The 15,872-nt window shown below is 32.3% G+C and overlaps 1 protein-coding gene and 3 long non-coding RNA genes across 4 annotated transcripts; 1 reads left to right on the top strand and 3 right to left on the bottom strand.

Moving 5' to 3' along the window:
* Nucleotides 1–403: 403 nt before the first annotated feature.
* LOC121214462 (uncharacterized) lies at nt 404–928 on the bottom strand. The gene is made up of 2 exons (XR_005910065.1): nt 788–928; nt 404–687 (listed from the first exon to the last, which is right to left on the bottom strand). It is a non-coding gene; the product is annotated as an uncharacterized lncRNA (long non-coding RNA).
* LOC107927704 (cellulose synthase-like protein G2) lies at nt 686–4,882 on the top strand. Its single transcript, XM_016858810.2, has 8 exons — nt 686–1,426; nt 1,510–1,614; nt 2,330–2,461; nt 2,632–2,844; nt 2,933–3,032; nt 3,133–3,314; nt 3,864–4,223; nt 4,305–4,882. The coding sequence occupies exons 1-8, from the start codon at nt 818–820 to the stop codon at nt 4,854–4,856; spliced, it is 2,253 nt and encodes a 750-aa protein (XP_016714299.2). The 5' UTR covers nt 686–817; the 3' UTR covers nt 4,857–4,882.
* Nucleotides 4,883–9,738: 4,856 nt separating this feature from the next.
* LOC121214461 (uncharacterized) lies at nt 9,739–11,351 on the bottom strand. Its single transcript, XR_005910064.1, has 3 exons — nt 11,264–11,351; nt 10,703–10,788; nt 9,739–9,979 (listed from the first exon to the last, which is right to left on the bottom strand). It is a non-coding gene; the product is annotated as an uncharacterized lncRNA (long non-coding RNA).
* A 488-nt stretch (nt 11,352–11,839) lies between these two features.
* LOC107927658 (uncharacterized) lies at nt 11,840–12,509 on the bottom strand. Its single transcript, XR_001692490.2, has 2 exons — nt 12,214–12,509; nt 11,840–12,085 (listed from the first exon to the last, which is right to left on the bottom strand). It is a non-coding gene; the product is annotated as an uncharacterized lncRNA (long non-coding RNA).
* Between the last annotated feature and the right edge of the window lie 3,363 nt (nt 12,510–15,872).

Here is a 15,872-nt window from a genome sequence, read left to right as displayed (position 1 = left end):
GTTTACCCTTATACATAATTGCATATGTACGTCTTTCTTCATGCCATTTTGCACATGTGAGTTTTAGTCCAAATCAATTTTAATTTTCCGTCATTGCGGCGGTTGTAATAGTTTAATTCTATAAAAAAAGGACTAAATTGTTAAAATTTTAACAACATTGACGTGGTCACTCGCATGGCAGCTCATGTATAATTCATAAAAAAATTATTAAAAATATTTAAAAATTCAACAATTTTCATATAAAGATATAGAAAATTTTATTAACGTTAACAATAAAGTATACATAAATTTTTACGTGAACTGTCATGTTAATATCATTAAAATATGAAGTTTTTTTCTATAAAAAAATAATTTAACTAAAATTTGAAAGGTAAGGATTAAAATAATTATAAATAAAAAGAAATAAAAACCAGTAAAACCTTTAATTCTTATACTATTTTTTTCCATACAAAAGTTTCATTCAAAGCAAAAAGATGATTACTAAGATTCGTCAGGGGCATCTTTGTTCCCTCTGGCTTATAGATTCAATGCCTCTCCCACTCATGTTTCTAACGCTTCAATGTCTTAGCAGCCGGCTTTGATGTACCCTCCTTTCTTCATCTAGTCAACTTAGGAGGCCGATTGACTTGTTACAGATGAATCTTATCTCTCCATGTCCACATCTAGTCAACTTAGGAGGCCAATTAACTGACAAGAGAAACACTATCAGATGTTACTTTATGTTACTTTCTCCTCACGCAAGTCAGTTTATAAATGAAGCAACAAAAGCCAGCACACTACTGCACACCTAAAAGGCAACAAAAAGAGCTGAGAACCCATGGCATGCTCAAGCTCAACCTCTCTTCCACTCCATATCTGCCATGGCAACAAGCTCACCATGATCATCAACAGGTCACATGCAGTCCTCCATTCAATCGCCATATCTTTCTTGATATACTATAGGGCTTTTTTCTTGTTCCATCAACCCACACCCATAATTATCCCTTGGCTTCTACTTTTTATCTCTGAATTGCTCCTTTCTTTCATATGGTTTCTCGGAAGAGCTTACATTTGGCGTCCTGTTTATCGGACTGTGTTTCCGGAGAGGTTGCCAAATGATGACAAACTTCCAGCCATCGATGTTTTCATTTGTACAACGGGACCTGATAAGGAGCCTACTATTGGTGTTATGAACACTTTATTATCAGCTATGGCGCTTGATTATCCACCAGATAAGCTCCATGTTTATCTTTCTGATGATGGTGGTTATGCTATAACTTTGCATGCCATGAGGGAATCCTGGAGTTTTGCAAGGTGGTGGCTTCCATTTTGTAGGAGGTTTGGTATCAAGACTAGGTGTCCCGAGGCTTATTTTTCGAGAACCGAAAATCACGATTCTGACTCGAAATATCCCGATAATTTCATGGTAGAAAGGGAAAAAATCAAGGTATGTTGACAATCGAATATCTTTAATTTGTTGTTGATGTAACAGATGTTATTGTAATCAATTACGATAAAACAATATTGTAGGAACAATACGTGTTGTTCAAGGAACGTGTGAGGAGAGCTGGACAAGAAAGTAAATTCAAGGACAAAGGTGTTTACACTGCAACCGATCACCCTTCTTGCATTGAGGTATATTTGACCCCACGTGTACAGTACATAAAATATATGGCATGATTGAGTTTAATGATTGAACATTGTAAGACTTTAAGCAAAGAATGAAAATGACATTGATTCAACCTCTTTAGATAAGGAAACTGGTATGTATAGACAGTTGTGGCTGCAATTTATTGCACCTCAATGTTATGCTAACCCAATGGGGGCTGCCCAAGTGGTTCATTGACCACCTCAAGTTATAGGGATAGCTTTTTGCTTGACTATGTTTCAAATAAATTAACTTATGTAGACTTTCTTTTTGGTACAAAGGAAGTCACAATTTGAGAAAGGTTATTAATGTGAAATGTAGATTTTTTTTAGTACAAAATAAGTGACGGTTCGAGATAACAAAAAGAATATAGATGTTAGGATTCGAATTTTATATTTTCTTAATGTTATCTCATAAATGTGATTATATGAATCATCTTAGCGTAAATTTAACCTATAAATATAAATTTTAGTATTGACCTGAGTAAAACAATCATAATACCAAGAAATTTTAGGTCTGGAATGTTTGTGGCTTGAATTGCTTGATTGATGATTAAGGTTTGGATTCTACGAGGAGTGTTTTTACCTAATGTTTGGTCCTGTAATATTTTGAGTTATGAGTTTTAATATCAATAATACTATTTTGGCCGAGAACAAATAAGTTTTAAAATTATATGAAATGTTGTCAGTGTTATTTTTCCAGGTAATGGAAGAAAATTCCAAAGAGGGATTGTTGGAAGATCAAACAATTGAGATGCCTCTCCTTGTCTATGTTTCTCGTGAGAAAAGTACTTCTCAATTCCACCACTTTAAGGCTGGAGCCGTCAATGTCCTTGTACTATTCACTCTCTATCTCTCTATTTATAATGTTCGGATTTGAGCATGAGTGTCATTATGCACTTGTGTTGATACGGGTGTTTTTGCATATATTTGGAGGGTCATATATGCATTAAAATCGGAGCAAGATAGTACGAGTAGACGAATGACTTGTTTCTTAACATGCAGCTTCGGGTCTCAGCAATGTTGAGCAACTCTCCTTACATTCTAATGCTCGATTGTGACATGTACTGCAGTGACCCAACCTCGGCTAGGCAAGCAATGTGCTTCCACTTTGATCCTGAGATGTCTCCCTCCCTTGCATTTGTGCAATTCCCTCAGGCATTCCGTGACATAAGCGAAAACGATATCTACGACAGTGAAGTTCGATCAGCATACACGGTACGGATGTCGACAATCTCGGATATTCACAAAATCTAGATTGAACTTAAAATGATGATGAAATTAAAACGTTTAATGCATATTGCAGATTTTATGGCCTGGCTTGGATGGATTGAAAGGACCAGTACTTTCTGGTACTAATTTCTATATTAAAAGGGAGGCCTTGTGCTGCCATTCTATTAAAAAAGGTCACTTTGCTCACTCTTTATACTCAAGGTATCCATTGTTTTTACATCTTTCACGGACCATGTAATTAAATTGTTCTTTTTTGGGGGGCAAAATTAACAGATATTGACCTTAGAGAACTTAAGGATTCTTTCGGCCCATCCAACGAGTTCATCAAATCCCTTCGTCAAGACTATAAGAAGCCTAATTTAAATGATAATGGAGAAGCTTCAAACATGTTGCTGGAAGAGGCCAAAGTTTTGGCTTCTTGTTCTTACGAAGATCATACAAAATGGGGTAAAGAGGTAAGTTTATATATTTTGCTCTATAGATCACAAGCAAAGAAAAAAATATTTCTGACACAAAATTCAACAAGTTCAAGATTCGAATCCCAACAGTTGAGTGGAGTCTCGCATCCAACCTCTGAAATGTTTTCCAGTTTTTCTTCTAAAAAACATCTTACTAGTAGAATGGGATGTGTGAACTGTGAAGTTAATTTTGGTCAATTCAGGGTCTAAAATTTTCATATCATTTAGAGCGGGACAAGTTTGTATGTGTCATTTCAAGTTCATATTGTTTTGGCTTCAGTTCATTTAGGTTTGAAGCTGGGGTTCTTTAAGTCGAATTATTTTGAGTTTGGGTTGTTTAAGGTTCGGGTTGTTCTGAGTTGAGTTAATTCCAATCTGAATTGAACGGATTTGAGTCGTTATTTTTTATGATAAAATCAGATTGGATCAATTTGAGTTCCCTATATAAATTCAGGTGTCATAATCGACAACCCCCTTCATTATCTCAAACTCTTTGAATCTTGCAACAATGACAATGACATGGGGTAAAAATTTGTATGATATCAGGTAGGTTTTCTGTACGATTCAGTAGCCGAAGATTTCCTTACAGGGTTCGTCATGCAATGCAAAGGCTGGATATCATCCTATGTTGCTCCATCATCTTCATCAAGGCCCCAATTCTTAGGAACTTCAACTACCAATTTAAATGACCTATTGACACAAGGAACAAGATGGGGTTCAGGGTTGGTCGATGTAGCACTCTCAAGGTTTAGCCCACTCTTTTATGGATCATCGAGGACATCTTTCCTTCACAGCATGGGCTATGCGGAGCTTTCATTGTTCCCTCTTCTTTATTGCCTCCCCCTTTGGTGCTTTGCCACCATCCCTCCTCTTTATCTCCTCAATGGCATCCCTTTATATCCCGAGGTGAGAATAACCGACCATTCATGTCTTTTTCATAAACAATTTGTTTTATATAAATTTTGACACATTTATATATTCGTATAGGTTTCAGATCCATATTTTAGTATATTCTTGTTCATTTTCCTATCATCCCTATCTAAGCATTTACATGAGGTTGTCGTAACCGGAAGGCCAATTAGCAAATGGATAAATGAACAAAGGATATGGATGATAAAATCAGTTACATGCCATTTATATGGAAGCTTGGATGCTATATTGAAAAAATTTGACTTGAGGAAAGCCAGTTTCTTGACCACCAATAAAGTCGCCGACAACGAACAAATCAAGCTATACCGGGGAGGTAAATTCGATTTCCGGACATCGACCATTTTCGTTGCACCATTGGTTACAGTAATGTTAGTGAATTTGGCATCCATTGTTGGTGGAGTTTATAGAATCATGTTCACGGGAACCGATTGGAGAAAAATGTTTGGGCAAGTTTTGCTATCGTTTTACATTATCGTCATGAATTATGTAGTAATTGAAGGGATGGTATTAAGGAAGGATAAGGGCCGCATTCCTTTATATGTCAATGTATTATCTATTGTATTTTCCTTGATTTTCTTGTCATTGGGGTCTATTATAATCTCTAATTAATGTTATTTATCATATTTGAAATTCAATTCTTTGTACCGATTAAATTGATAATTGATAACTTAATTGATTCGATAATCGAATCGATTCTTATAATATCAAGATAAATAGATCCACTACAACAAAATAGGCCTACTGTGACATTTTTTTTGACCTAAGACGACGCAAAAAAGGTTGGCATAGGTGTCTCGACACTTCTGAAAAGGTTGTCTTTAATACAATTGGCATAGCTGCCGCGACACTTTTGAAAATAAGTCAACATAAGGCAACCTTTATTGAAGAGTTGACAAAGATCTAATCAAGGCCGACCTTTAAAAAAGGTTAGGATAAACCCGTCTAAGGCAACCTTAAAAAGCTTAGAATAAACTTTGTCTAAGGCGACTTTTAGACAAAGTTTATTCCAACACCTTAAATAATTGATTCAGGTCTCATGTTTTTTACAACTTTTTTCCCCGATTTTTAAAGAGTCTATTTTGTCGAAATATAGCAACTTTGTATGTGTTGGATTTGGACAAGTTTGAGATTGATATTAATTTAATAGTTAATTAAATATTAATACAAAATTACCACTAAATAATGCAATTATGAGTTTATATACAAAATCCTAACTATACGAAGCTTTATATAGATTTCTTCTCTTTAGCAGCCTCCAATGGTCTTGATCCTTTGATATATTTGTGGAATCCATATGTAAGCAGTACAAGGTATAATGCAAACCCTGAAATATATAGATAATATTTTAGTATCAAAACTATAAGTTACATCCTAAGCTTGATATATATATATCTATATGTATATGTATAATTAAAACTTGAAGTTTCAAGAACTAATAGTGTTGGGATCGACCTGATTAAGCAACAAGTAAAAAAATAGCGGAATAAATTGAGAAATTGAACACACAAATTTAACGTGGAAAAACTGCTCCAAAGAGAATAAAAAATCACGGGCAAAGAAAATTTTACTATAATGGAAAAAGAACGAAAAGTACAAAAGATGAAGATAAAAATTAAACCCCAAAAACCCTAAAATAAAGAACCCTCAAAACATAAACACAAAATTTTCTAAATGTGTTATGAGTTCTAATCTCTAGTAGGTGTATTTTCTAAGGTTGTAAAAGAGTCTATTTATAGGCTAAATTCATAGGTCAAATAAAAATAAAATAATCTAGACTAATCAGAGTTTGATTGAAACAAATAAACAAAGTTTAACTAAAATATTATTTCTCAAATTTGACTAAAATAAGAGTCATACTCAACAAAACTCCACATTGACTCATATTTCCACAATGTCAACTTTGTCAAAGCCCGCCACGGGCCTATCTTGAACCATGCAGGGAATTAACTGAGTCGAATCTGTGCTTAGAAACTGGAAGACTTCTAGCCTTCGAATTGTATGTAAAGAACCATTCTCTATTGAGACACATGTGGAAAGAACATCCCGAATATAAAATCCACTCAAACATGAGCTTGGAGTTATTGTTTGTTGACACTAACAAGAAATCATCACCGCTTTCATCGGTCAAATTAGCACCAACTACATCTCCCTTGTTACTTCCAGTAGCTCTTTTATTTCGCAGTTTATAACAATCTGCTTTGACGTGACCTAAATTTTTACAATAGCGACACCTTTTGTCTCGTTTATTTGATGCTACCAAAACGGAAGCTTGCCTATTTGCCTTGTTATTAAAACCAAACTCATTGTCAAGTTTGTCTCTACTTAACAAATGACCCTTCACATCTTCGAACGAGAGTTTGTCTCTGCCATAAATCAGGGTCTCCCTGAAAGACTTATATGAAGGGGGTAAAAAGTATAATAATAGCATAGACTGATCTTCATCGTCAATATGAACCTCAACGTTCTTTAAATAATTTAAAAGAGTAATGAATTGACTGATGTGATATCTAAGAAGCTCACTTTCATTCATGCAAAACGTAAATAGACGTTGTTTTAACACTAAACGGTTAGCTAGAGACTTAGTCGCATAAAGAGTTTCTAACCTTTTCTATAAGACGAATGAGGTCTTCTCCATCAATTCCTCCTGCAATACCGTATTCGTGAGGCAGAACTGGATTACCAATTTGCCCATAACATCATAAAACTCACAAGTTAGTATCCTTGTTCATGATATATATATGAAATCAACCATAAGATATGTGGTTTACCATGTATAAACATAACATTTTGCATCATTAATGTTACCATAATGTCATGATTCATTGCAATTTCATACTTACCATTTCGTTCTCTTTTTACCCATTGAACCATCTAGAATTACATAGGATACTCGAGAAGCTCATACGAAGTGTGCCTTTACATATAACTTTAACATTTCCTTTACATTAATGCTCACACGAGCTGTGGGTTGAAATGTAAGCCACATGATGTTGCTCACACGAGTTGTGGAGAATCCGAAACAAATACAAGACCTCAGCCATCGATAGGACATTCAAGACCAACACCCGAAACATGAAATCCCTAATGACATGTCATTTGTATCCTAAGAATTCCTAAGGTTCAACTGAGACTCGATTTCCGTCAATTCATCATAGCATTGATACATTGTATATTGATTCAATTACATTAAAACAACATAATTAACATTCAATTTAAACAACATTGAAACTATTTTAGTTCATACGAACTTACCTTGATAATCAGGGCATAGTAGTTTAATCGAACTAGTTCAAAGCTTTAGTTTTTCCTCGATCTAAATTTGAACGTGATTTATCTTGATCTAAATAGATGATTTTAGTTAATTAAGTACTTCTAGAATTCAATTTAGTCCATCTTTCATATTTATACAAAATTATCAATTTGCCCCTAATATTTTAACTTTTTACAATTTAATTCTTAAGCTCATAACTTAAAATTTAACCATTTTAACCTAAATCCATGTTAACGATAGAGGCAAGGGACCTTGATACAACTCATAATTACCATCATTTCTCATAATAAAACCATAGATTTAAACCTTTAACAATTTAGTCCTAATTCCAATATTCATTAAAAATCACTTAACAAACCTTGTTTATTTTTCAATAAAATTTCATAATCTATCAATTAACGTCAAAAAACATTCAAAAGCATTCATGGTATAATCCTCAACCTTTAACATTTTTACAAATTAACCCTTGGGCTAGCTAGATTAAGCTAAAACGGACTCAAAAACATAAAAATCATTAAAAACGGGGCTTGAAAACTCACCATGCAACAACACTAAGCTTGACCGAATTTTCTTCTTCTCCAATGACTATTTTAAGGTTCAAAACAACAAAAAGATGAAGATGACAACATTTGGTTCATCTTTTGTTATTAAATTTTCTTTTAATTACCAAATTACTAAATTAACCTTTAAAAACTATCATAATTACATTAAAACCTATCTATGTACATCCACTATCAACAGATATGGTATAATTACCATTCAAGTCCATTAACCTTCATTTCCAAAGTCATTTAACCCCTTTAGCTAATAAAACTCAACTTTTTCACTTTTTACAGTTTAGTCCTTTTTACTTAATTAGGCATTTAAACATAAAAATTTCTTAACAAAATCTTAATATGACATTAATATAATCCCAAAGACCTTAAATTAATAATAAAATAATAATTTACTCGTTGAAATTATGGTCTTGAAACCATTATTTTTGGCATCATTGAAAACGAGTTGTTACACATGCATATATATATATAAACCACATTCATAAAGAGAATTCAGCCCTTCTAAACCACCTACCCTAATTAATTAACATTGTTGGGTGTTTATTTCTAAAAGAGGCTCATCTTCATATATATATATATATATATAAAAGTTACGATCCATTAACGTGACGTGCTAAGGGAAATTAGGTGCCATGCATGGTGACACGTTACTTCCCTAGAGATTACACGTGTCTTCAAACACTCTCTAGAGAATATGGGCGAACGGGGACAAGCAAGAACATGACTAGTTAGACTATATCTCACGGGCTGGGGTAAGTGGCGAACACACGTGTCCTTAATAGAAAACCTGAAGAACGGGTGAAAAGTCGGATATCGAGTTATGTAACACTCCTTACCCAAGACCATCGTCGAAGTCGAGTACGAGACATTACCTGACTTAAATTACTAGTTCGGAGCATAAAAAAAAATTCTGAATACTTAAACAATCAAAACAATTTATTTCACTATCCACAATAAAACTGTCCGCTTGCATTACAATCACTAATTTATTTATAACTTGAGTTACGAAACTTGAAATTCAGATCTGTAAATTTTTCCTGAAACTAGACTCATATATATTCTTACCATAAAATTTTTAGAATTTTTGGTTTAGCCAATAAGTACAGTTTATTCTTTAAAGTTCCCCTATTCTGCTATCTGACAGCTTCGATCTTTCTACACTAAAAATTAATTATCTTATCGTACAGAATTCAGATGATGTTCTCGTTTGTTTCTCTTGAAAATAGACTCATTCAGAATTTTAAAAATATAAATTCCAACCAATAAATATTTTTTTACAATTTTTAATAATTTTCAAAATTCAGGACAGGGGATTCTAAAATCATTTTGACCCTGTCTCACTAAAATTCAAATATCTCATAATATAAAATTCATTTGCCTATATCGTTTCTTTCATAAGAAAATAGACTCAATAAGATTTAATTATATACCTCATTCACTCTCTAATTCCATTTCTAATATGCTCGGTGAATTTTTCAAAATCACATCACTGTTGTTATCCAAAAAAAAAATTTGTTCCATTGCAAATTTTTTTTTACTCTTTCGTAATTTCTTTGTATTAACTAACATTTAGGCATACATAACACTAAACATATTCTTAATTAGCCATCTCAATAGCTAATCAATATCAAATAACTTTACTACCTTATTTCAACCTTTTTCGAAACACAATCCAAACAATTAACCATGTTATTTAATCAAGCATGAAACCATACATATCAAAATAAACAAGCCATTTTCGCATGGCTTATTATATATAAATACATCGTTCAAAATATATTCCAAAAAGTAGAATAGACTATACATGCCATAAGTTTAAGTTTAACTTTTATAGATATCGATAACGGACGATAGTGTGATTGATTTCGTTGACGATCCCCGATCCCGCAACTAACTTCCAAAATCTATAAAACCGAGGCAAACACGTATGCACGGTAAGCTATCAAACCTTAGTAAGTCATAAGCAAATAAACAATTCAATGTTATTAATAGTTCAATATCACATAACCGAATTATTCAATTCATATTCATATATATATAAGCATAAAAAAAACATAATTGTGATATCACATACACTTACCATTTGGCCAAATATAGTCTTTAATACACACACACATACTTTCATTTGCATCATCTAATTTGTATCACAAATGAAATAACCAACTTACCTTGATATCATATACTATTTAACTATTACATACTTGTAATATCATGTACTTGTATGTCACATTCATCATTCATTGGATCCGCACAATTTGGGCTAAATAATTTGTCGAAGCTATAATGACGTTGCACAATTAGTGCTCTCTCTTATTTAACCAAATTGATCTTGGTATCGCACACTTAGTGCCCGTTATTCGACATCGTCATTTTTGTTTCGCACACTTAGTGCCCGTTATTCAACATCGTCATTTTAGTTTCGCACACTTAGTGCCATTCGTATAGCCATAGATATTCCATACTCGCACTCTCAATGCTAAATATCGGTAAATCACATCCACGTCTATTTCTGTTACCCGAACTTAAACACATTCGGCTACATATATATATTTGCATTTTTTCATTTCAGCATATACATAACTAACATTTATTTAGAATTTATATAATCTATTTTCTTATAAACTTACCTCGGACAATGATAAACCGGAACGGAACGATTAATTGATGACTTTTGTTTTCCCCCGATCCAAGTCTGATTTCTTTAATTCTTGATCTAAACATATTCAAATAAACTTATTCAAACATAATTTCATTCAATTCAGTCAAAAACGCATAAATAAGTAAATTTCACTTTTGCCCTTGACATTTCACACTTTTTACAATTTAGTCCCTATTTCACAAAATACAAAACATTCCAAATCTGACCACACTATAGCTTGGCCGAATATTCTCTAGACTCATATAAGTCCATACATGTCATTTATTTCACATATTTAACACCTATTTTATAACCTTTACAAAAAAGGTTCTTTTAGGTGTTTTCATGGTAACACCTTTCACAAAAGTTGTTTACTTAACAACTAAGACTCATTTTCTTCCATAAAAATGCAGCAACCAACATAAAGGCTTACATGGCAAAACCCTAAACTTCCAACCATTTTGCAAAATAGTCCCCTCATTAGCTAGCTCAAGCTACAAGGGTTCCAAAAGTACAAAAATTATCAAAGAATGATCATCAAAACACTTACTTGTAAGGAGAAAAGCTTGCTGAAAATTTTGAGCTCTCAAACCCCTATTTTGCTGCTAATTTTCAGTGGTGAAGGTGGAGAAGAAAAGATGATATCACTATTTTCTTTATTTTATGATAAAAAAAATCAATTTAGTCACCAAATTTTTACCTAACCAATTGACCAAATCTTTTCTTTGTCCCTAAACAAGGCCTAATTGCACATTAGGGACCTCCAATTAATATTCTATAGCTTTTAGACACCTTTAGCTTGTAAAATAGAACTTTCACACTTTATGCGGTTTAGTCCTTTTATCAAATTAAGCACACAAACAGTAAAATTAAATCACGAAATTTTCACACATATTAATTCAAAAATTATAAACACAGAAAATAATATTTAAAAATTTTTCTGACTCAGATTTGTGGTTTCGAAACCACTATTCCGATTAGGATCGAAATCGAGCTATTACAAGTTATATATATATAAAGTGCTTTCGGGTCAGCTATGTGACGTGCTCTATATTCTTTATATAACAAACATAATTCCTTTTGGCAAAATTAAAGAATAATAATAATAATAATAACAACAACAATATAATTTAATTTACACAATAATCCTTTCATTTATTTTCTTAAATCAAGGGTTTTTATTTCAACTAAATCATAGTCACTACAATTACAACGATTCGAAAACATCAGACAAACAAACGTTAATCCTTTGACTACATGTTCAACTTTAAACATAATCAAGAAACAAGCTGATTCTATCACAACTCTGCATCAACCTTGTTTACTTTAATTTTCTTTTGATCTTTTCTGCTATCCCAATTTGCCATTTTACCTGCGTCCCAACCAAGAAACAAATAAATTATATATATATAATGGTACGTACTATAGTGTTAGTGAGATATAAAAATTAAATCGAAATTATATCATATTAATAGTTATTTATATAGATAGAGGACTCACCTATGCTTTGAAGAATAGGGAGGGCATGTGGGACTCGGAATATGGGATTTGCATGATGACCTGATCGGGGGAATAGGCGAATGGTCATCCGGACCAACACCACCTACGGCCACCACCTCTTCATTCAACCGCCTTGCTAGTGCCATCATCATCGGGTTTGTAGTCAAAATTCCACTCAAAACCACCATTATCATCACCACCATTATAACTTCAATCCTAACAAATTTTGTGCCCTCCATTTTTATTAGAAAGAAAACAAGTTTAATTAATGTTTAATTTGGACAAGAAAACAATTAACTATATTGGAAATTTCTTTTGACTATATGGGATATAGAGAGCGCAAAGTGGTGTTATTTATAGACATGGGAGGTAGCTAGCCATATTCTTAAAGTGAAAGTATTCTCTGTCTGGTGTACTTTTCTTCTTTTACGATACTACTTAGCTCATAACCCACAAACTCCAACTATTATTTTTCTAATAGGTTAAATTACAAAGACAGTCACTTTTGTTTGCTTCATATTTCATTTTAGTCACTTATAACTTATATTTGAAATGTTATGTTATCCTCTTGTTACAAAGTGGTCACTCTGCCGTTAAGCTGCATTACGTCCCTAACGGCAATCCTACGTGGCAATCCAAATGGGTTTTAAATGCCAACTTGGATGTCCAATTGGGACGAGAATAGATTTTTAATTAAATAAATCTAATTAATTGAAAATTGTAAATTAATTAGACCTTAAATTGGGAAAAAAACTGTTCGCCTTCTCTTTCTTTTAGTTTTCTTTTCTATTTTGACTGAAAAACTATTCTCATCCTAGTTGGACATCCAAATTGGCATTTAAAACCCATTTAGACTACCACGTAAGATTGCCGTTAAGGAGGTAATGGAGCTTAACAGAAGAGTGATTACTTCATAACAAAACGATAACGTAAGTGATTAAAACATAATATTTCAAACATAAGTGACTAAAATGTAATCTAAGGTAAATAAAAGTGACTATTTTGTAATTTACCCTTTCTATTATTCTACTAACACATTTATTTCTTGTCGTTTATGTGACTTTAAAGTCAATGTAGAGACGGATTAATTGTCAGAACTCCATAGACGTTAAAGATGATATGACAATTTTAAGGAATTTAAAAAAGGTTTAATTATAAATTTGATCATTAACATTTGCATGTTTTATCAAAACGGTCTTAATTATATTTTTGAGTTTTTTATTTTACCATCAACCTTTTTTTTTTCTAATCTGATTTTTTTAACAAATTTAATGAATAAATTCAACGTTTCAATTTTTTTCTTTCAAAATGTTTCAATCTTTTATATGTTTATTTAATTTGTGTGAGACAATAAAATGATAATCTTTTTGAGAAAAATATGACTGAATTGAATGATGGAATATATTTGAAGACAAAGATAGATTAAGTAAGGGGAATTTGAGAGTGTACTAAATTAACATATTTATATGTTTTATTTTGATAAATTTTCGGGCACAATACTGCTAATGTTAGTGTTTATGACTTAAATTTATGTAGGTAGAGTGAAAGTCTAAAGTATGAACAAGAAGTGAAAAAATAGAGTCTATCTTTTAGGCATACGAGAACGCGTTACTATTAACAAATAGAATTTCTCAAATCAGAAGGTTTTATGATTATTATTATTCTACCAACACAACTTTAAGGCCATTAATTAATTGTAAACTTTCTAATTATAGTTAATCAAATTTGTATTATTTGTGATTAGGTTAGGTCATCTATGAATTGTTTATGAAATCCAGTCACTTGCAACTAAATCACAAGAATATCTATATATAAGTAAAGGTGCCGATAAGAACATCTTTTTAATCTGCTTTAGTCATCACAACATATGATTCTTTTAGAATTGTGGCCTTTGGCCCCTCACCCTGTTGTCATCCATCTATAATTACACTGACAATAAATATTTTTGAATAATTATAATTATAATCACTATCATAACATGTAATTAGTATATATTCAAAAGGCGTTTGTGTCACAAGGTGTGCACAAAAATTTGTGATCAAGATAGACATGATAGTCCAAGTTAATCATCTGAATAAATTCAGCTTACCCACTAGAATTGACTCGTTTCTAAGAGCATTTAACTTAAAAGCTTAGTTATGTAACTTGTATTTTACTAGGGGGAAAGGATTATATAAAATAGAAACGTAACATCACCCCATATCTCTTATCAATTATGTAATATTATTTTAATCTCTTTTTTCATGTTATTGCCACATCATTTTGATAATTTTTTAACCTGAACTCTCGACCCTGTACCCTAGGTCCAAGGTCTAGGGTCTAGGATCCAAGATTTTAAGGTTTAGGATCCGGGGTTCAAGTTAAAAAAATTATCAAAATAATGTGTCAATGACATGGAAAAAAGAATACCTAAATAGCATTAAATAATTATGACATTTTTGTTTCATACAGTCTCTTTCCTTTACTAGGGTAATTTTACATTCTAAATAGTGAATGTGATGTTAATATTTAGATACCTATTGTTTGAACTGATTTTAATTTTATCCACGATATTATCGACTTGAATTCAAGTTTTTTTTGGTAAATTACAATAACAAGACAAAGCCCGAACAAACAAACACGACTAGCGTGACTCAAATCCAGTCTACACCTAGGGCGGTGAACACTCTTGACCATCAAACCATCACATAAAGTTTCAAGTTTTTTTCTAATTGTATATATCTAACTCAAGGGTGTGGAAAACCGAGGACCAAGAAACAAAAATGAAAAAATTGAGGACCAATAGTTCGATCCAACTAAACTAATCACCTCTACTGAAGGTTCCCTTCAAGGTGGAAGTGAGATGGATAGGGTTCTTGTCGGCCTTGGGTTGGATGGATTCGGCTAGACTAATGGAAAGTTGAAAGGATGGGTGTTCACAATTTTACTAACGAAGGTGGTATCGTTGATAGCCCATTGGGTTTGGAGATGGAAGTGAACCAAACACCCATTTGCCGTACTTCTTATTTCTCCATACTAGGGATTAAGAGTGGTTCTCTTCCATCATTTCGTTTTATTCGTTTAAATAAATTACATAGATAGTGATTTAACTATAAAAAAATTTATTTGAAGTACTTAAAATAAAAAAAAATTATAATTTAGACATTCACATTACATAATTAGTTCATTTTGATCACTCGTGTTAAAATATCAAATAAAAATCTAACATGACATTTTTATTTTTAATCTTAATTTTCTACGTAATTGTCGTTTTATCTATGCCATTGTAATCCATTAAAAAAATTATCATTTTAGTTGTCAAAACTTTTAATTTAATTTAAATAAAGTAACCCAAAATATGTTGAGACATTTGCATTTTTTGGGCCTCTTGAGTGAGTTTCTAACGCAGCAACGAAGAGGAAGGAATTGGGAAGGTTGACATGTTTCGTGTTTGCTCTAGGGCAAGACACTGCCCACCCTCAACATGCAACTAAAGGTCTCGATAACAAGTCTCAAATTATGCTATCGTTTTACATTATCGTCATGGATTATGTAGTAATTGAAGGGATGGTATTAAGGAAGGATAAGGGTCGCATTCCTTTATATGTCAATATTATACTCTCTATTGTATTTTCCTTGATTTTTTTTGTCATTGGGGTCTATTATAATTTCTATTTAAT

This window comes from Gossypium hirsutum, chromosome D02 (assembly GCF_007990345.1).
Source record: "Gossypium hirsutum isolate 1008001.06 chromosome D02, Gossypium_hirsutum_v2.1, whole genome shotgun sequence".
Taxonomy (NCBI): domain Eukaryota; kingdom Viridiplantae; phylum Streptophyta; class Magnoliopsida; order Malvales; family Malvaceae; genus Gossypium; species Gossypium hirsutum.
Note: the sequence above shows the minus strand (reverse complement) of the source record. Positions and strands in the feature narration are given on the sequence as shown.

Excerpts from the sequence above, each read along its gene's own strand:
- LOC107927704 (XM_016858810.2), top strand. The coding sequence starts at position 818 with ATGGCATGCTCAAGCTCAACCTCTCTTCCACTCCATATCTGCCATGGC. Across the intron at positions 1,427-1,509 it reads TAGAAAGGGAAAAAATCAAG|GAACAATACGTGTTGTTCAA; the intron begins GTATGTTGACAA and ends ACAATATTGTAG. Across the intron at positions 4,224-4,304 it reads GCATCCCTTTATATCCCGAG|GTTTCAGATCCATATTTTAG; the intron begins GTGAGAATAACC and ends ATATTCGTATAG.